Consider the following 22,572-nt stretch of genomic DNA (forward strand, 5'->3'; position numbering starts at 1 on the left):
ATTAAATGTTTGAGATAGTTGCTTTGAGAAGTGGTCAGAGGATTTCAGGATCCTTTGGAACACTGCTACTCCAGCTGGTGGATGGACCAGCCCCAACAGCATCACCCAGGGTCACTGTAAAAAGGCAGAGCGTTGGGACTGGTCACCAGACCTACGGAATCAGAATCAACCCCAGGCAATCTGTGTACACGTTGCAGTTTGGGATGCTAACTGCACTCTGAGAAGTAAAAGAAAGCGTTAATCCTCACTTTATGTACATCGACAAGAGTTCCAGGGAAGGAACTGAGTGGTCAGGAGAAGAAATGCCAAAGAGAAGGAGTTCACACATTTTAACTTCCTCTGTGCTCTTCTTCTTGAACTGAACAAAGACCCACAAGGAAGGGGAGCCCTGCTGTCTCCCTAACTTCAGTTTTACCTTCCAAACAAGTATATGAAGCTGTTACCAATGCTTAGCCCAGACAGACATTCATGAGGAAAATTAGGGTAAATAAAAGAGTTAGTAGCTAACATCATTACTTCAAAAAGCCTCCAGCAGCATCTTTGAGAAAGCAGAAAAAGAATGATTCCAAAGATAACGTAGCCAAAGGTTAAAAACAAACAAACAAACAAACAGAAGAGCTAATCAGAGATTCTATAAATCTGATAGACATGGCAAATGCATTGCTTAGGAAAGAGAGGAAAAGTAGTGCCTGTTCCTTACACTGTTCTTTGACACCCCATGGATCTCTTAAAATCCCACTGTCTTCTCTTCTCACAGAATACCCTGAAATTGTATTTACAGTAGTTACCAAGATCTGTATTTGTCTGCAGGTTATTTGTTTAATAACTTTTTCTCTACCACAATAAGTTCCATAGGGGCAGAGACTGAGTTTTGTATTCATCCCTTTGTTCCAGCAGTAAATACTGACTGATTATTAGATAGATGAATATTTGCTGAGTGAATAATAAAAAACGCATGTAAATTAATGTGAATGTTTCCTTTCCTAGGCATCTGTCTATATGAAGAAACTAATTTTATTAAATACATGTGAGTTTCAGGCCCTTGGATAAATACATGATTTTTTTTAATGATAAGATTTTTTTTTTGATATTGCACTATTTGAAAATTCTTCCCTGTTTTTCTACACGTGTCAGTTTCTGTCTTAATTTTAATTGAAACTATGGGTTCCATAAACACAGAAAATTAGTAGCACTTGGTGACAACTATTTTAAATTTCAGGCATATATCCACCATGTTCACATTGCACATGACTAAATAATGTTTTTATAGAAATTCTTGAGTCTTCTATGATTATATGCAGTTCTTTCATGGCAATTTTCAAGTACAGGGAAATTGGTTTCATTCCAAAAGCAGCCACTAGGTGGTAATGTTGCTCAAGACTACAGCAAATGCTTAACTGAATAACAGGAATTTCCTATTTCATCCAACCTTACATTCCCAGATGCCTCCACTCTTAGAAACTTAACGATGACTTTAGGGCCCTTAAACACAGGCTTCAACATACAAATAAAAGCTTTTAAAGTGATTCGCTGAGGGAGAAAATGCCCTTAATAATTTTAATTGAGATCTCAATTGGAAGCAATATTTCATAAAGGACATAATTATTGAATATAAAATATGCTTTCCAAAATGGGAGACATATTTAATGCTATCTACAATAAAAAATATGTTTTTAAAAAATAAGATAGAATATGCCTTCCACTAATATTTTAAAAGTTACAGTTATAAAATGAATTGCCATTAAGTAAGATGATATGTTATAAAATTACAAAATACCTGTTGTAAAGTATCCCACGGGCCACATTGAAGAATTTCTTGTGTATTCAAAGGGGGCATCGTGTTGGCTGGATATTTCACAAGTCTCTTTCTCTTAACAATCTTCTTTTGTTGATTTTGCTTAAAAATGTCTGACCAGGATTTAACAGATTTTATCCAAGCTTGCCTCTTTTCTTCAATAGAAGATAGAAGTGTTGGCTCTGATACACAGCAGGTCACAACACTCTCGGCTCTATTTTCAGCTCTATTTTCATGACATTCTTCTGGAATTTCTTTAATCTGAGACTTTAGAGAGATTACTTCTTTAAGAACCAAGGAGTTTGTTGTATAATTGCCACCCAAGTCTTCACAAGGAGCATGTCTGCCTAAAATATAATTTTGCTTGCTTATTTTCCTTTCAACATTTATCAGAGCATCACTGCCGCCAATGATTACGTCACTATTCAGAGCATTGCCTTTTGGGTTCTCCTTAGTTTCTTCAGATTTTAAATCAATTTCTTTTCCTTGAAGTATTCCATTCTCACCTATATATTCAGAATGTTCTAATGTTAGGGGTAGTAGTTTTTGTTTCAGTGAAATCACTGAACTGTCATCCACTTCATATAATGTTCCATTCTGTTGTGATATTTCTTCTTTTTCTACTTCTGGTGTCTTATTCTGTTGATTATCTTTGGTTATTTTCTGTGACTCATTGCTTTTCACCTCATTAACTTCTTGATTATGTCCCAATATTATTTGGGTTTCTTGTATTATATTCTCGTTTATGGCAGCCTTCATGGTTACTTCCTTTTGTATTGGACAGATTAACTCTTGTAGCTGAAACTGTTCTTTCACGTAATCCTTTAGATCTGGGTTTTCCAATTCAGTTTTTTGGTCTATGGTTTCATATTTTCCTTCTTGCTTGACCAATTTCTCTGAACATTGTTGTTTTGCCTGGTCTTCATTTTTTTCTTCCATTTTAAATTCTGCCAAAATTGCTTGGGTTGATATAGATTCTTTTAATTGCACTGGTATTGATTCTTTCAGTACAAACTGTCTATCTATATTCTCTCTCTCACTCAACTTTTCATCTAGCCAAAGGGGAGCAGCTTCCCACTTCTTTGACTTTTCCTCTCCTAGCATTTTGGGTATTTCATCCTTATTCTTTTCTTTATCTTCAACAGTTAAATGTGTAGCATTATGGTCCCCCTTTTTTAATGTTCTACTTATCATTAGCTGTTTCCTTACATCTTCTTTTAATCTTATTTTTTCCTTATTTAGTAGTTGCTCTTTTTCTTGTCTCAGAATGTTCTTTTTTTCTTCATATTCTTTTTCTCTCTTTTTTCTTTCCTCTTGCTTCTGCCTTTGTATTTCTTCTTCTCTCCTTTTTTCCTCCTCTAATCTTTTTTGTATTTCTTCTTCCATCTGTCGTATTTTTGCTTCCTTTTCTTTCCACTCTAGCGCTTTTTTTTTCTTATTTTCTATTTGTTCTTTTATAATTGGGCCATATTTTCGGTAGACCACAAATGCTCTATATTTAGTTTGAATTTTTACAGCTGCATTATGCTGCATTTTTAATAAACGCATTTTTTCTTTTTCCTGCAGGTCTTTAAATCTTGTTCTTTCTTCTTCCATTTGCAAATGCAAATTCCTAATAAACTCCTAAAATAAAGGTAAATAGTAGTCAGCATAAACTAAATGTGTGATATTATTGAAATATAATCTAAAAAATATTAAAAACAAATACTAAAACTAAAATAATAATAAAATTAATATACAATTCTCTTAGAAAAACTAATTTTTAAAAGGATATTACTTTTTTAGATATTTAAGAGCTTCTATCAAGTTTGTAAGTTGATACTCTAATATTGATGAATTCTTTGAAGATAGAAAGCAAATAAAAATGGCACAGTCAGTGTGGCTCAATGTCTTGGACATCATCCCATCCACCAAGAGGTCACTGCTTTAATTCCCTGTTAGGGCACAGGGCATATGCCTGAATTGTGGGCTCAATTCCCAGAAGGGTGCCTGCAAGAGGCAGCTGATCAATGTTTCTCTCTGATAGTCATTTCTATCTCTCTCTTCCTTTCCCTTCCCATCTCTCTCTCAAATCAATAAAACATACATATATATATATATATTTAATGACACAAGAGAAAAAGCAAGAGAAGTTACAAGCCAAAATTTGTGTAGGACAAAAGGAATTCAACTTTCTGAGAAGGGAGTTCTGATAAAGGAGACTCCCAGAGCTAGCACAGGGACTCCAGAATTAGCCTAGTCACACATCTTATTCTTTCATAACTATTAAGAACATTGAGAAGCATTCATATTGTATTAAATGAGACTATTTGGAGTTAGGTGAGAAAATACAATTGTCACTGGAATTGTAAAACAAAAATAAATAGATCAACAAAATTTAGCAAATATTTGATGAAAACTGACAAAAAGTAATAAAAAACAGTTTAAGAAGAAGAACCAATTTCTAAGAAAAGATAGTGATTAAAGAAAATAAAAATTTAAATAAATAAAAAGTTAAAAAACATATTTAAACAGAAGTAAGCTCATTAAAAATAAAATGTAAGTGCTCAAAAATTTTTTTAAAAGGACTCAAACATAAATAAAAATGGAATGGCTTAACAGCTGACTGCCTAAAGAAAACCTTCTAAAATGATGTTTTCCCTAAGCAGCGTACAAAATAATGACATGAACTATAAGACAGAAGTGTTTAAGTATAAAGAGGATCAACACAGAAACTCACATGACTAGCAGAAGTTCCAGAATAAAGAACTGAGAAAGTTTGAAGGGAATAGAAAAATGTTCTCTAAACAAAGAAAATGGCAGAAGATAAAGAGCTGAGGTAACACACACCCACACACACACACACACACACACACACACTACATTCATGTACATAGTAATGACTGTTCAGAACTCTAAGAACTGTAAGGTTCCTGAAGGCATGGGTTATTTTCTATTGATACACTAGAGGCCTGGTGCACAAAATTCATGCATGGAGGCGGGGTGGTGGTGGTGGTGGTGGTGGTGTCCCTCAGCCCAGCCTGCACCCTCTCCAATCTGGGACCCCTTGAAGGATGTTCGACTGCTCATTTATGCCTGATCCCATTGGGATCAAACATCCCTCTCACAACCCAGGACTGCTGACTCCCAACTGCTCACCTGCCTGCCAGCCTGATCACCCCTAACTACTCCCATGCCAGCCTGATTGATGTCTAACTGCTCCCCTGCCAGCTTGTTTGGCCCCAACTTCCCTCCTCTGTCAGCCTGACCACCCCTAATTACCCTCCCCTACAGAGTTGATCGCCTCCAACTGCTCTTCCTTGCAGATCTGGTCCCTCTCAACTGCCCTCCCTTGCAGGTCTGGTCCCTCCTAACTGCCCTTCCTTGCTGACCATCTTGTGGTGGCCATCTTGTATCTACATGGGGGCAGGACCTTTGATCACATGGGGGCAGACAGCTTGTGTGTTGGAGTGATGGTCAATCTGCATATTACACTTTTATTAGATAGGACAGAGGCCTGGAGGACAGGTAGAGACCAGCTGGTTTGCCCTGAACGGTGTCCCAGATCAGGGTGGGGGTTCCCTTGGGACGTGGGGCGGCCTGGGTGAGGGGCCTGTGGTGCTTTGCAGGCCAGCCACACCCCCAGTGACCCAAGCAGAGGCCCTGGTATCTGGAATTTATTTACCTTCTACAATTGAAACTTTGTAGCCAGGAGCATAGCCAAGCCTTTTGCTTCCTCTGTGGCTGCCGCCATTTCTGTTTGGATTTGTTTACCTTCCATAATTGAAACTTTGTAGTCTTAAGTGGAGGCTTAGGACAGCAAGGGCAGGTGGAAAGCTTGGCTTCTTCCATTGCCTGGGAAACCCAAGCCTCCCTCCTGCTCTCTGTGGCTGCAGCCGTCTTGGTTGGGGTTAATTTGCATGCTCACTCTGATTGGCTGGTGGGCATGGCTGGTGGGTATGGCAGAGTGATGGTCAATTTGCATATTACTCTTTTATTAGATAAGATTACTGTATCTTGAGCACTTATAGAAGTGTCTGGCAGACAACTAAAAGCCAGTAAATATTTGTAGATGAATGTAAAATTAAACAAATTTGCAATGGAAATATACCTTTAAATTATTAAAACTAAATGGTAATAAATTTGGATTGTAAACCCAAGGAAACAAATTATTTAGATTTAAAAGCAAAAGTTAAAACATTTCAAGGATGCAAAGTCTGAGAAAAATTTCTATCCAAAAATGTTTCTAGACAAGTATTTTGATACATATAGAAAATCAAACTGATCCAAAAAGTAGTTAAGATTTGGGATTCAAAGAATACTGATTATCAAAAATCATTAACACTTAGCACTTAATGTTTTTATTTTACTATCTTCTCCCTTCCATCATTTTACTTAAGAAGACAGCTGTTACTCTTCCTCTTTTTTATGTAATGTGCCTTTTTTTTTCTTCTGGCTGCTTTTAATAATATTTCTCCTTTTGTCTTTAATTTCAATAGTCAGGTGTAATTTTATTTGTATTGATTCTAACTGGGGATCATTAATCATCTTTAAATGTTCAGAATGATTTTTAAAAGATAATTTAAAACCATTTCAACTGTTATGTCTTCAGACCCCATTGCTTCTGCTCCAATCTTTCTTTCCAAGATTAATATTGTAAGTATTTCTCAGAGGAAATTAAATTGGCTAATTGAAATAAGCGAATATTCTAGAAACATTGATTGTACTGTACAAAAAGCTGTTCCTAAAGTGTTAACAAAAATTCTTATTGGCAGTTCATCTCATGGTAAAGTTGCATAACATGTAATGAACCTAAAGCAGTCATATATTTAAGCAAATAATTAAAATGTAAAAGTTATCAAGACTACATTATAAAATTTCCAAAAGCCTTCTAATATTTAAATTAAAAAAGGGGGCAATAGTTGAAAAATAATATGTAAGGAAAAATATCCTGCAAGTAAATTTCATCTAGAAAATTTGTACTTTAGAAAATTAATTTTCATTTGAAATGCTAACAACAAGATACCCATGAAAAACACACATGGTGTCAAAACAAGCCAGAGGAAAATCACTTGGTGGAGGGGGAAAAATGAAGAAGGATCCCAAGTCAAATTTACAGAAAATATCCCTTTATTAACTTTTGGTGGAGAATATGTTTGTATATTTTCAGAAAACAACTCTGAGACCATGTGGATTCCTGCAACAGAGAGGAATTGACAGGAGTGCTCCAATCATGAAGACAGAAGAGAAACAGTCCAGAGATGGAAGACACTCACAACGCCTTGCCATACAAGCAGACAGCAGCTGTGTGTCGCTGAAAGATGCCCAAGACCAAACCAGAGACTGTTGGACCTGCATCACCACCATTTGTCCACCAACCAGATCTGAAATATCATGGCTGCCATGTGCACATTGAAATTGGGACTCAAAAGAACTGTTAGCCCAGAAAGGAACTCACTACAGACTGATTTAATTTGCCTCTCAGCATAACCATTATGGCTTGTCTCAGTTTTGGTTCTTATAAGGGTATTTCTTTTATCACATGATCTAACACATCTAGGGGAAATAATGAACAACATAAAATGATGAACAGAAACAAACCTGGAGACAGAGAAGCAGCGATCAGACCCTCAAACCTCAGAGGGAAGGTAGGGGAGGGTGGAGGTAAGGGGGAGAGAGCAACCAAAGGACTTGTGTGCATGCATATAAGCCTAACCAGTGGTCATAAACAACAGGGGGGTGGGGACATACATGGGGAGGGGTTTGGAATGGTAATGGGGGGATGAGGACAATTATGTAATACCATAATCAATAAAGAAAAAAAATTTTTAATTATAATTTTTTTATATAGACATATTCACTCACCAACCAGTTTCTTTTTCTTCTTCTTTTTTTTTAATCAGGACATTCTATTTCAAAAACAGTTTCTAATGATTAATGAATGTTTAAAACTTTGGTAATTTAAATCCTACACTAGCTAGGCAATATTTTAAAATGTTCATTTTTGGCATAGTAATTTATTTCAAATGAAAATTACTGTTGCACTCAATAAAAACAACAAATAGATACCTCATGTTGTTTAAATTTCTCTTTCCACATTTTCTCTTCTTCAAGGAGTTCATCATTCAGCTTGGCCTGTTCTTGCTGAACACATGTTAATATTAAAATATTATATTCAAATGTCAGAAAACATTGTTCATTATACATGATTCTCACAACATGTATTTGTAAATAATGGTTAAAACAACTCATTCAATAGTGCTCAATTATTAGTACTAGGATAACAACTTTAATCTCAACCTACAGAGTCATATAAATAACACCCGGGGCTCCCATTTTGAACACATAAAGATGTTTGTAACCTGGGAAAGTCATTTTATGTATGCGAGCAGGTTTATTCATATAATAAAGAGCATCAGGTAGAAATAGTGTTGGACAGTATCAAAGTAACAAATAGTGTTCATAAGATGGGCTTTGCATTGCAACATTTTTCTCTCCACACCATCCCACTTAATTCACATAGTAAATCAGTTCACTGGCTAACATTTCTTTAAGGGGTAGAGAGAGAAAGAGAAATATTGACGTGAGAGAGAAACATTGATCGGTTGCCTACCATGTGGGCCTCAACCTAGGTATGTGCCCTGACTGGGAATTGAACCTGCAACATTTTTGGTGTGCAGGATGATACTCCAACCAACCGAGTCATATGGCTAGGGTGTGGTTTTCTTTTAATAACATTTTACTAGCACATATTTTGTGAAGGATCTGAAGAATAAACAAAAATAAGCAAAATATAATTTCTTTTACTCTAAAAACTAACCTTTAATATGGGAACATTATCACAAGTTCACACATTACTTCAAGTTTAGCAGAATAAGTTTATTGAGAGAGAATATCATATAGAATCATGGTAAGAATAGGTGTTATAATTGGTAGATCGTGAATGGTTTCATGCAGAAAATTGTATTTGAAATTAGTAAACTTTCAAGAAGTTTGACAGACACTTTAGGCATGCATTAAATGCTTTTGAACTATAAAAAAAAAAATGACAACACCTCTGTGTTTAGGAAAATCATGATGTCACATTAGCTAGAGTTAGAGACAGAAAACCCAGGAGACACCATATGATCAGCAAGATAGATATTAGCAAAGTCCATGTGAGAATTAATGAGGGCCTCTGGATAGCGTGGCAGGAGCAAGAACAGATACAAAGATAATGTGAACATGAAATTGCCACAAATTGCCAACTCATTGGATATAAAGGTAATGGAAAATTTCTTTGAAAATTGTCTTATGTGAGCTATGGGAACTTTTGACGGAATTTAAGAATGTAAAAAACTATCCTCCTCACAGCTCTATGGTGTATGAGTCTGTGGAAAATAAAAAAATAGGTAGATCAATTAGAGAACATAATACACATCCAAAGCTAGACATTAGAGCACCCTGAACTATGGAGTAGCAGTAGATATATGGATGAAAGGATAGACAATACAACTATTTTTTTTTAAGAAGAGGATAATAAAACAGCAGGAGGAGTTTAAAAAGGTCCTCATCTTTCTAGCTCGGGCTATGATAGCATTGCTGTTCATCAAAATAAAGAACACCATGGGAGGAACATGATTCAGAAAGAAAGACAATGCACTCAGTTTTAGATACATTAAGTTCTAGGTGTGAAGTATCAGTAGGACAGTTATGTCATTAGTTTACTTTTGTTATAAATATAGATTTGGTTGTAAACAGCTAAGGCTATGAATGAGATTAATAAGAAAAGAAGGACAATGGAAAGGTGGGGGGGAAGGCCTGGGCTGGGGTGCAGGGGCAGGCTGGGAGAGGACAATGGGGGGGGGGGCCATACGTAATACTCTCAACAATAAAGAATTAAAAAACAAAGAAAGCCTTGGTAATGTCATATTCAAGGAAAAAGAATAAAGAAACTTAAAATGGATATCAAGGAGGAAATTCCAAACATATAAGGAAGAGAATCAAGGCAGGCAGTGTGGTCCCACAGAAGTCATGGCAAAGAGTAATGGCCAACAATCACATTTTTGCTGGCATAAAATATGATAGAGGCCAAAATAAAAACTGAAAATGAGCCTGTGAGTATGCTAACTTAGAAGTCATTGGTTAGTTTTGTCAAGAACAGCCTCACTCAGTGGGGTGGTGGTAAGTAACTAGGAGGTTTACGATTGAACAAGACAAGGAAATGGATGCAGCAAAAATAACACGCTTTTGAGAAGCTGGACTGTGGCCCGGCCTGTATGGATCAGTTGGGTGACTGTCATCCCATGTTCAATTCCCAGTCAGGACACAGGCCCAGGTTGCAATTTGGGGGTAGGGGGAGTGTGAGTCAACCTATCCATGTTCCTCCCTCACATAGATGTTTCTCTCCCTCCCTCCCTCTGCCTTTCTCACTCTTAAAAATTAATAAAAACATCATATATATATTTAAAGAAGCTAATTGTGATCAGTATAGCCAGAGAGCTTGATAAAATGAAATATTATAAACAAAGGCAATCTCATGGTTTTCCCTTTGTTTTATTTCTAGGATGGGAGAAAACTGAACATATTTATAAAGAATAAGAAAGGAGGAAGTTGAAAGGGGTGTTTTGAATATAACAAAAAGCAGAGGTAAACTGGAAAATGAAAAAGCAGAGGAGAAAAAGCTAACCTTTAGTAGAAGAGGAAACACTTGTTACTGAAATACTGATACAGAAGCAAAGGCAAAAGAGAAGGTGAGTAGAGATTGATATTAAATAGATATGCGATTAGAAAGAAGAGGGAGCTTGTAATTAATGCAAACATGTATGTGATCAGATGCTAATAATGAGAGAGCAATGGGGTGGAACTCATGGAAAGAGGTTTACAATAGCAGTTTTGAGGAGAAGAGGACACTAACAATGGTTCAGAAAAGAACTACTGAAAGGCAGTAAATCACATATTTAAACCCATCATAAAATTATGGAACAGCCCCACTGGAAATTTTAACCTCAAGGTATAACAAAGTACATATTTAGGAATTCATATAACCTACTAATGTCATTTTAAAAATCATAAATTTATGATAGAAATAATCATATTTATCTGATTTGGGGAAAGAAAATATAACTAAAGAAAAGCTAAAAATTTAGAGTTTGTTAGAAATAAAAATCTGATTAAACTGGTTTTAAAATATAACAATTAACTGATTTTCTATACTAGTGAACCGGTGCACAAAATCCGTGCACATTAAAAGGGGATTAATCAGAGGAAATAATTTAATATTGCTATTTGCTCTTTTTCTATAATAGAAGTGTCAAAGATGAAAGAAAATTAGTAAAATGTATATGAAAACTTTCCTCTTGACAGTCTCGGGCTCACCATGGGACCCACAGTCAAGTTCCCGCCCACCCACATGCACCTCAAAATCCTGTGAGACCCAGACCCAGCTGGCCCACCCACCATTGGGCTAGATCCAGACTCAGCCAGTCCCGCCCTTGTCAAGCCCTGCCTGGCAGGGGACATAGCCTCAGGTCCCACATCAAGCCCCACTGGGTGGGGGGCATGTCCTGAGGTCCCCTGTCAATCCCCATCTGGTGGGGAGGGGGGCACATCTTGAGGTCCCCCAGCCTGGCACTGGGGTGGGAGGAGCAGCCTGAGGTCCCCTAGCCCAGCACCAGGATGGGAAGTGCACCTTGAGGTCCCCTGTCAAGCCCTGCCAGGTGGGGGACACGGCCTGAGGTCCCCTGTCAAGCCCCATGGGGGTGTGGGAGGGCGTAGCCTCAGGTCCCCTCATTAAGGCTCCTTATAGGAACTTGGCCTCAGCTGTGGGTGCAGCCATCTTCGTGATGGAGTGATGGTAAGTTAGCGTATTCCCTCTTCATTAGATAGGACTAGAGGCCCAGTGCACAAAACCCATGCATGGGGGGGGGAGGGAGGTGTCTCTCAGCCCAGCTTGCATCCTCTCCAATATGGGACCTAAACGGGCATTCAGACATCCCTTTCAGAATCCAGAACTTCTGGATTCTCACAACTGCTCTCCGGCCTACCTGCTTGATTTCCCCTAACTACTTCTGCCTGCCAGCCTAATCACCCCCTAACCATTCCCATGCCAACCTGATTGATGTCTAACTGCTCCCCTGCCAGCCTGTTTGCCCCCAACTTCCGTCCTCTGCCAGTCTGGTCACCCTTAACTGCCCTCCCCTGAAGGGTTGACCACCTCCAACTGCCCTCCCTTGTAGGCCTGGTGCCTCCCAACTGCCCTCCCCTGCTGGCCATCTTGTGGTGGCCATCTTGTATCCACATGGAGACAGAATCTTTGACCACATGGGGGGAGCTATCTTGATGTTGTGTGTTGGAGTGATGGTCAATCTCCATATTACTCTATTATTAGATAGGATAGAGGCGTGGTGCATGGGTGGGGGCCACCTGGTTTGCCCTGAAGGGTGTCCTGGATTAGGGTGGTGGTTCTCTTGGAGAGTGGGGAAGCTGGAGTGAGGGGCCTATGGTGGTTTACAGGCCAGCCATGCCCCCTGGAGACCCAAGCAGAGGCCCTGGTATCTGGAATTTACCTTCTACAATTGAAACTTTGTAGCCTGGAGAGGAGCCAAGCCTCCTGCTCCATTCTTGGCTGCTGCCATTTCTATAATTGAAACTTTGTATCCTTGAGTAGCCATCTTGGTTGTGTTAATTTGCATACTTACTCTGATTGTTTGGTGGGCGTGGTTGGTGGGTGTGGCTGGTTGATGTAGGGGAGCGGTGGTTAATTTGCATATTACTCTTTTATTAGGTAGGATAAGCAGGAAAATTAGTGTACTCAACATGGAAGGCTAGAATACCCTGAACTGCCTAGACAACCACATGGTAATGTCTATATTTGAAACATTCAAATCTAGCAATTTCTAGGTAACATGAAAATCAACTATAGTGATGTGAGGCAGAGAAGTCTGTCCAACCTGATATCTAGAGATTCTAAGGATCATGATAGCCCACAAGCAGGTCCTAAAAATCCACCAGTTTCTCAATATGCCCCTACAGTGACCTAAGGGTGTAGACCTCCTGAGGTGGGATTGGAGAAAACTGAAATAATTACACACAAAACCCTTCCATACCAAAAAAAAAAACGTCTAGTCCAAGGAATGTGTTCAATTATAGAGATGAAGTACAAACCATCATTTACTTGGTTGAACCTCTTCAACCAAATATGTTTTACTTAATTGCAATAGCAAGAGCCCTGTATAATCAACAAAATTGTTATATTTTCCTATAATTAGAAGGGTATAAAAGAGCAACAGTTTGTGCTATAAATATCATCCTTTCTAGGACTATCTTTGAAACTTCGAAGACTTTAGTGGTTCCTGTAATCCAAAGCAGTATCTGAAATTCCAATAAATTTCAATAAAAACTAATTAAGGAAACCATATTAAATATTATTAACCAGTTAATTGCCTTTATTATCAGGAGTACTTAAAAGTCAACCCACTATATACTATAAAACAGCAATACTCTTCAAAACTAGCTGCTAATTTAAAAAGAAATATTAAAAACAAAAACCTTTTGCATATTCTCTAATTTCTCCTTTTCAACTTCAAATTGTTTCATCCAGCAATGTCTCTTTTCTTCTTCTTCTTGAAACTGCTTTTCTTCTCTATCCCTCTGAGCTTTGAGAGTTTCTTTCTCTTGGTTTTCTAGTTCTTTCTGTTTATCTTGCCAAGCTTCAAAAGATTGCTTACATCTTTCTTCCACTTCACAGTATCCAAAATTTATTTCACCATCATCTGCAGTCATAAAGAAAAATGTTATGTCTAAGATTAAAACTGTCAATAGTGATCTATTGTGAAGTATAAAAGTAATTTTGAAAAGAAGAAATAATTTCAACATATTACCAAAGAAAAAGTGATAAAATAATAACCCTATATAATAAAAGGCTAATATGCAAATCGACCGAATGGCAAAATGACTGGTCACTATGCAAGATCTGCCCCCTAGCGATCAGTGCACTCCCACAGGGGAAGCACCACTCAGCCAGAAGCCAGGCTCATGGCTGGCGAGGGCAGTGGTGGTGGCAGAATCCTCTCCTGCCTCTGCAGCAGCGCTAAGGATGTCCAACTACCAGCTTAGGTCCACTTCCATGAGAAGCTGCCTAAGTCATCAGTCAGACATCCCCCGAGGGCTCCTGGACTGCAAGAGGACGCAGGCCCAGTTGAGGGAATCCCCTGAGTGCAGGAATTTCATAAGCTGGGCCTCTAGTAAAAAAAAAACATAGTCTTAAATTTACATGGAAATTCCACTGTGGTCAACAGAGAAAACACATAACTTGCTTTAAACTACTCAACTAAACTTAATCTAAAATTATAGTGTGTGTGTGCTCCTGGGTAGTTATTGCATTCTGAGGAAATTCAAGGCTAGGTATGTTTATTGCAGTCAGCTATATATGTAGAAAAATTATAAACATATTTCAATCAAGGTACTTTAGGAAGCATAAACAAAACTATTAAAGTATATAATTAAATAAGCACAGCATTATATATGACTTTATTTTCCTAACTGTCAAAAGAAAAAAACTACATTTCCTAAGATCACTATAATCAGATAAAAGTTATCAAAAAATTATTGAGTTTTGTCCACCTAGCAAAATATGTTCATCCACATGTTCATAAGCACCAGGCTCTGGAACAGAATTAGGACGGTCACTGTGGGTTTTACTTCTCAGAAATTCTTCTTTTTCTATTTCAGACAATATCTAAGAGGTTAGAAGAATACCAGTGATTAAAGAGAACCAAAATAGAGCGTCTAGCTATCAGTATAATAATATAAAAATATATCTATACACATAGCTACAACTTTTTTTCAAACTTTATTTTTGAAAGTATTACAAATATCCCCTTTCCCTCCCCTGCCCTGGCCATTGATGCCCTCCATCCCACTCCTCCCCCTCCCCAGACTGTCCCCCTAGTATTTTTTTGTCCATCGGCTATGCATATATACCCTGTTTCCCTGAAAATAAGACAGTGTCTTATATTAATTTTTTTCTCCCAAAGTTGTGCTAAGTCTTATTTTAAGGGGATGTTTTATCTTTCCATGCACTAGGTCTTATTTTCAGAGGATGTCTTATTTTCGGGGAAACACGGTACATATAAATTCTTTGTTTCATCTCTTTCCATCTCCCTCCCCATCGCCCTTCTGAAATATGCCTGTCTGTTGCATGTTCCAATGTCTCTGGATCTGTTTTATTCATCACTGTATTTTCTTCATTTGATTCTACATTTAAGTGAGATTATGTAATACTTGTCTTTCTCTGATTCACTTATTTCACTTTAGTATAATACTCTCCAGGTCCCTCCAGGTTGCCTCAAAGGGTAAGAGATTCTTCTTTTTTACTGCTGCATTGTGTTCACTGGTGTAATTGTACCACAGCCTTTTTATTCATTCATCTCCTGATGGGCATGTGGGCTGTTTCCAGGTCTTACCTCTTGTAAATTATGCTGCTATGAACATAAGGGTGCATATATTCTTTCTGATTGGTGTTTTGGGATTCTTAGAATATATTTCTAGAAATGGGATCACTGGATCAAATGAGAGTTCCATTTTTAATTTTTTGAGGAAAATCTCACTGTTTTCCACAGTGGCTGCACCAGTCTGCATTCCCACTACCAGGGAACTAGGGTTCCCTTTTCTCCTCATCCTCACCAGCACTTGTTATTTGATTTACAGCTATAACTTTATTTACTTCAAACCCTTCTCAAATGCACTTTTAAAGCACATTCATAATCATTATCTTCATGGTGAATAATAATGTTTTGCCCATACAAGCTCACTCTATTTTAACCTTATGATTTCTAGAACTCTAGTCACTCTATAATATTAATCCACAGCAATTACCTAAACTTCTTGATAATAATTTTAAAATATTTTTACTAATATTGGTTTACCTCCTAAGACATTTCTATCTTTCTTACCTGTAGTGATTTTTCACATATACAAATTTCTGATCTATCCAATATGTTTAGAAACTAGGACTATTACCTACTTTAATATGAATTATATATGATATAATTCTGATGAATACTTTTCTATAATTAGATTCCATCAGACTCTAGATGGAAAAAAAATATCTATTCCAATGAAATAACAGTGTGATAATTCTAAGTTAATATTTTAAGCTTTACTGTTATCAAAACAGCAAGTAAGAAAATACATATAATTTTCATATTATTTTAAACATCTTCTGGAGAATAGAGTTACATAAAATGAGAGTTAAAAAATGAAGCCAAGATGAAGAAACTGTAGAATAGATTTGTGGGAGTTTTAACCCAAAATACTAACTCTCCTTTACTCTTATATTTTAGGCGTACTCAATTATATCTTTAAAGAAAAACTAACATAAGATGTTCTAAGTTGAAATTTTCTATACAGTATTTAAAATCTCTGCTGGAATACGTTACATTCCTAAGCAAGTCAATAAACACTAGTATATGTTCATTTTTGGGTCAGAATTTTGGGAAGGGGGGAATCAATATAATTCTACTCTTTAATCTACATACACATAAAATTCCCAAGTAGTGATGTTTCTTTCTTTTTTTCCCCAAATTTCTATTTCTTATATTTTTAAATATTGAAATTTGAGTTGTTTTATTTTATATGCCAAGGGAAATATAAAACAAAAAATGATTTGCTTAAATACTACTTAATTTTTAAATCAGTGAACTTTAAACAAGTGAATATCATCTGACGTAAGAGGGAAGGTAATGATGAGTAATTTTAATTAAATGTTGAGCATATACCTTCATTAATTGATCTGAGTTTTCTTTATTTTCAGGTGATAATTCTACCCTTAAGCGCATATGATTATTAGAAACTGCTCCATAAGTGTAGCCTAGAAAAAGAAAAAAAATATTATAACTTTAAAATTAGAGTAAGGAACAAAATATTAAAATTTCAAACCTTCCAACATCCTTTAATCTCAAATTCTATCATAGCATATTATTGATCAGTAACTCAAAACCACAGAAAAGCAATGAAGAATAAAAATCAGAGGAAATCTAATTTTTACTCTAAAATGTAAGAAATTTTTATATCACTAATTTGGTATCCTCTTTTATATTTTAGACTAAAGTTTATTCTCCACATATACATAATAATGTTTCATTTGATATTGTAATGATATCTTGATTAGAAATCAAGAAAAGTTTAACTTTACCTGCTACAACTAGTAATATAATTTTACATAAGATATTGAAACCACTTTAATAAAAGTACTAGTTTGAAAGATTATAATTACTAACATGTAAATGAAGTAAACTTTCTTGAGTTTGTGAGTTTTTATTTTATTTTATTAAGTCTATGTATTATCTATGTAGATGTAGTTATGTTTCTTTTCCTTATTCATTTAATGTGTTACTAGATCATGGTAACATCTCCTGACAGTAAACTATTTTTTAAGTTAATCATTCTGCTGGTTAACTTTCCATTCACAACTATTTTGTCACATACAGATTTTCGTTTTCAACAACTATGCACAATCTTCTGGCATGCTTTCCTGTGTGAGGGGCTGTAGAGCAAAAAGTAACATTCTCCAGATCCCCTTTACACTAAGTTTCTAAAGGTGACTTACGTTCTATCAATTGATGTATTTGTGTAATTATTTATTTTTATAAAATATTATGTGTGAAGAGAGGCAGGGAGTCATATTTTAACATTTTTTTGGCCCAACCATGATAGATTGAGGGAGCTTTGGTTTGGAGATAGGAATGCATAGTAGATAATGTCTCTGACTTCTTTAATTATATCAGATAGTGAGCTCCTGCAGGTTCTGCAGTGTATGTGTGCGTGTGTATTTTGTACATGTTGGATATTCAGTCTACAATCTGTTTCTTAAGTTCTGTTAGCAATATGTTACTTATTGTCATAACATATCTCCAAAGATTCTTCTCCCACATTCCTTGGTATGCACACTCTGCATAGATCCTCTTGCACAGAAGCTAGACTAACCCTGTGTAACCATCAGGAGTGTTAGGAATGATGTTGCATGATCTGAGAATAGGTCATAAAGAAACCTTAAAAGGTCCCACCTTAGTCTCTTGGTATGTTGTTCCTGATATGGTACTTCTCACCATGCAGGTGGCATGCAGGCCCTAGGGACAAACCACATGCAGGGGCCTCCTGCTGATAGCACCAACTGAACACCCAGGTAATAATTAATATCAACGGCAAGACATTTGAGTGAGCCATCTTACAATTACAATCCAGCAAAGATTTCAGGTGACTGCAGCCTTACTCAAAATCTGATGCCAAATGCATAAGATACCCAAGCAAGAACTGCATGGCTAACCCCAGTCAACAGACAGAATCATAAAAGATAATAACAAATTGTTATTTTAAATCACCAAGTTTGTTTTGCAGTAATAACCAGAACATTTACTCTAACCCATAAAACAAACACATAAACAAATATCCTCAATGGCCTCTGATGTCTACAACTGGGAGCCCAAATCAAGACATTTATCTTCATAAATTGAGTTAGACTCTGGCTTCTACTGTATGTGTTATGACTATACAATTGTATTTTTTAAATATGTACTCTTTAAAAATAAATCTTTATCGTTCAGGTTACTACAGGTATTTCTCTCCCCCTCCTCCTTAACTCCCCTCCACCTGATTCCCAACCCAACACCACACCCTTTCCCCACGCCACTGTCTTTATCTATAGGTGTAAGATTTTTGTCCAATCTCTTCCCGCACCCCTCTGACCTATTTCCCCCTGTGAATTGTTAGTCCAATCCCTTTCTATGTCCCTGATTCTATTATTTTCACCAGTCCATTTTGTTCTTCAGATTTTTTTTTTTATTCTCTAGATTTTTATATTCACTTGTTGGTAGGTATGTATTTGCTGTCTTTTTGTTGTTCATAAATTTTTATCTTTATCTTTTTCTTCTTCCTCCTCTTCTTAAAGAATACCCTTCAACATTTCATGTAATCCTGGTTTGGTATTGATGAACTCCTTTACTTTTTCTTCTCTGTGAAGCTCTTTATCTGACCTTCTATTCTGAATGATAGCTTTGTTGGGTAGAGTAATCTTGGTTGTAGGTTCTTGTTGTTCATCATTTTGAATATTTCTTGCCACTCCCTTTCTGGCCTGCATAGTTTCTGTTGAGAAATCAGGTGACAGTCATATGGGTACTCCCTTGTAGGTAACTAGTTGTTTTTCTCTTGCTGCTTGTAAGATTTTTCTCTTTGTCTTTTGCTCTTTACATCTTAATTATGATGTGTCTTGGTGTGTTCCTCTTTGGATTCCTCTTGCTTGGGGTCCTGTGCACTTCCTGAACTTGTAGGTCTATTTCTTTCACCAGGTAGGGAAAGTTTTCTGTTATTATTTCTTCCATTAAGCCTTCAATGTTCTGCTCACTCTCTTCTTCTGGCACCCCAAAAATCCAGATGTTGGTACGTTTTAAGCCATCCCGGAGGCTCCTTACACTATCCTCACACTTTTGGACTCTTCTTTCTTTTTGCCTCTCTGGTTGGGTGATTTTTGCTTTCTTATATTCCAGATCTTTGGTTTGGTTCTTGGGACATGTTGATCCATAGTTGAGTTTCTGTATATTCTTTATTTCAGACTTTGTATGCTTAATTTCTGGCTGGTCCTTTCCATTTTTTTGGAATTCTCATTAAGGTCCTTGAAGGTCTCAAAAAGCTTCTTGGAGGTCTCATCAAATTTCTCAAAGGTTTTTAGAAGATTCTTGAGTAATCTTATAAGTGTGATTCTGAACTGTGTGTCGGCAAGTAGTTTACTCTCCTCCATATCTTCCATTCGTGTCATGCTTCTGTGTCTCCTTTTGGCTGCCTCCCTGTGTTGATAGAGTGGCTTTGTGTGGTTTGTGACCTATAGGGGTCAGTAGCTCAGCTTCCCCAATCACCTGAGTTGGTCGCTTTTGCTATATCCTTTGTGGGCTTAATGCAAAGTCTTGATGTAAGTAAGCCTGATTGCTGTTGGTACACTAGGAGGAACTGACCTCCAGGCCAATTGTCTGTGAGGACTTGCTGTGTCTATAAAGGAAGAACTGCTGTGTTAGAGACAGGCCTTGTTTCAGTGGGGCTTTGGTGCTTACTGAGACCTTCTCCCGAATGTGTCACCTATGGGTGTGAGGGATTGAAACTGAGCACCAGAACTCTGGTTTCTGGGTCTCAATGAGGTGCAGTTCAGCTGCTGTCTGAGGCCAATTCTGTCTCAGAAGCTACAGCTTGAACCACACAATCCTGTCCTCCTTGGATTTGTTTGCCCCAGGCTTCAATTTTGCTAAAATGCAACAGAGAGGGCCATTCATATGCAAAGTCCACAGCTTGGAGCTTGGATGTGTTGTGAGGGGCACAGTCTCAGGGCATAGTCTCAGGCAGGGGTCTTCAAACTACGGCCCGCGGGCCACATGCAGCCCCCAGGGGAGTCTGATCCTGCCCGCCAGGTTTTTTGGGCAGTGAGCGCAGCCAAGGTGTTACAGTAGGAATTAGTAGTTCATATAGTCCGGTCCTCCAGCTCTCTGAGGGACCGTGATCTGGCCCCCACTTTAAAAAGTTTGAGGACCCCTGATTTAGATGGTTGCAATTTTTCATTATAAATGAAGCCATGATTAATTCTAATGAAATCTTTTATTATTTAATTATTCTTAGAACTAGAGGCCCTGTGCAAAATTTGTGCAGGAGGCCAGAGAGGGGGGGAGTGTCCCTCAGCCCAGCCTGCACCCTCTCCAATCTGGGACCCCTCGAGAGATGTCTGACTGTCCCACTGGGATCAAGTCTAAAGGGGCAGTCTGACATCCCTCTCACAATCCAGGACTGCTGGCTCACAACTGCTCATCTGCCTGCCTTTCTGATTGCCCCTAACCACTTCTGCCTGCCAGCCTGATCACCCCTAACTGCTCCCCTGCCAGCCTGTTTGCCCCCAACTTCCCTCCTCTGCTGGCCTGATCACCCCTAACTGCCTTCCTCTACAGGGTTGATTGCCTCTAACTGCCCTCCCTGCAGACCTGGTCCCTCTCAACAGCCTTCCCTTGCAGGCATGATAACTCCCAAATGTCCTCCCTTGCTGGCCATCTTGTGGTGGCCATCTTGTGTCCACTAAGGGGCAGGATCTTTGACCACATGGGGGCAGACAGCTTGTGTGCTGGAGTGATGGTCAATCTGCATATTACTGTTTTATTAGAATAGAGTCATGGTTGACAAGTGGAGACCAGCTGGTTTGCCCAGAAGGGTGTCCCAGATCAGGGTGGGGGTTCCCTTCGGATGTAGGGCAGTCTGGGTGAGGGGCCTGTGGTGGTTTGCAGGCCAGCCACCCATTGGTGACCCAAGAAGAGGCTCTGGTATCTGGATTTATTTACCTCCTACAATTGAAACTTTGTAGCCTGGAGCAGAGCCAAGCCTCCTGCTTGTTCCATTGCCAGCAGCCATTTTAGTTTGGATTTGTTTACCTTCTATAATTGAAACTTTGTAGCCTTGAATGGAGGCTTAGGCAGGCAAGGGCAAGTGGAAAGCTTGGCTTCTTCCATTGCCTGGGAAACCCAAGCCTTCCTCCTGCTCTCTGTGGCTGTAGCCATCTTGGTTGGGTTAATTTGCATACTAGCTCTGATTGACTAGTGGGCGTGGCTGGTGGGCATGGCTAGTGGGTGTGGTGGAGTGATGGTTAATTTGTATATTATTCTTTTATAAGATAGAATAATTCCCAGGAGTAAATTTGATCAGTTGAAGAAAATAAACATTATTAGGCTTTTTATATAAATTATACTTTTAAAATAGTCCCATAATTAGTTTTCTTTATTATTTTTATTAGTTTTTTTAATGTAAAGTAATAGAATGTCCGGTTTTAATTAAGGCTGGTTAAACAAATATTGGTGATTAGTATTTATTGGAGATAATAAGGAAGGTTAGTAAGAAAAACAAATGAACTAAATTGAACAGTCCAATATACTATATATATTATATTAGAGACTAAATATATGCATGAAAGAAGAGACACATACTTTAAACAGCTTAATTTTCTACATTTTAGGTTAATTATTCTCACAAAAAAAATGTATCTTTCAAGCAGATAAAAACTGTACTTACTTAAAACATCAGTATCTTCTAAGTCCTGAAGAATGAGCTCTTCAGCAGTTTTACTCTTATTCTTTATGATGTTAATACAGTGAAGAACTGACTCCGGTAATTCAACTAAGTCCTGAAAATTTCAATTATGAAAGAAATTATAAAATTTTTCATGAAAACTATGTATCAAATATCCCCTCCTTCATTCCACATAAAAAATATGAGAAAATGCATAGATGAGGTAAAAGGCTATAAAGAGCATAATTCATCTCACACCTGTCAGAATAGCCATCACCAATAAATCAACAAATGACAAGTGCTGGTCAGGATGTGGAGGAAAGGAAACCATTGTGCACTAGTGGAGGGATTGCAGACTGGTGCAGCCATTGTGGACAACAGTATGGAGTTTACTCAAAAAATTAAAAATGGTACTGCTTTTTGACCCAGTGATCCCACTTCTGGGAATATATCATAAGAATCCCAAAACACCAATCAGAAAGGATATATGAGTCCCTGTTTATAGCAGCATTATTTATAATAGCCAAGATGAGCGGATAAAAATCTGTGGTACATTTATATAATGAAGTACTATATTGCTCTAAAAAAGGAGGAACTTTTACCCTTTGTGACAGAATGGATGGACCTGGAGAGAATTATGCTAAGCAATATAATCCAGTCAGAGAAAGACAAATACCATATTATCTTACTAATATGTGGAATCTAATGAATAAAATAAACTGATGTACAAATTG

The 22,572-nt window shown here is 37.5% G+C and overlaps 1 protein-coding gene across 1 annotated transcript in view; it reads right to left on the minus strand.

The window, feature by feature from the left end:
- The window catches only part of LOC311618890 (leucine-rich repeat- and IQ domain-containing protein 1-like), a gene marked incomplete at its 3' end in the record, with an annotated part of 227,460 nt that overhangs the window by 203,379 nt on the left and 1,509 nt on the right, over positions 1–22,572 (minus strand). The window contains exons 2-7 of the mRNA XM_084876624.1: positions 21,842–21,953; positions 16,534–16,625; positions 14,378–14,492; positions 13,304–13,527; positions 7,844–7,918; positions 1,778–3,418 (exon numbers count right to left, since the gene is read on the minus strand). Coding sequence (XP_084732750.1) covers positions 1,778–3,418; positions 7,844–7,918; positions 13,304–13,527; positions 14,378–14,492; positions 16,534–16,625; positions 21,842–21,953 — 2,259 coding nt within the window. The remainder of the gene's footprint in view (positions 1–1,777; positions 3,419–7,843; positions 7,919–13,303; positions 13,528–14,377; positions 14,493–16,533; positions 16,626–21,841; positions 21,954–22,572) is intronic.

The sequence above is a fragment of the Pipistrellus hanaki genome, assembly GCF_964339955.1.
Source record: "Pipistrellus hanaki genome assembly, chromosome: 3".
Lineage (NCBI taxonomy): Eukaryota > Metazoa > Chordata > Mammalia > Chiroptera > Vespertilionidae > Pipistrellus > Pipistrellus hanaki.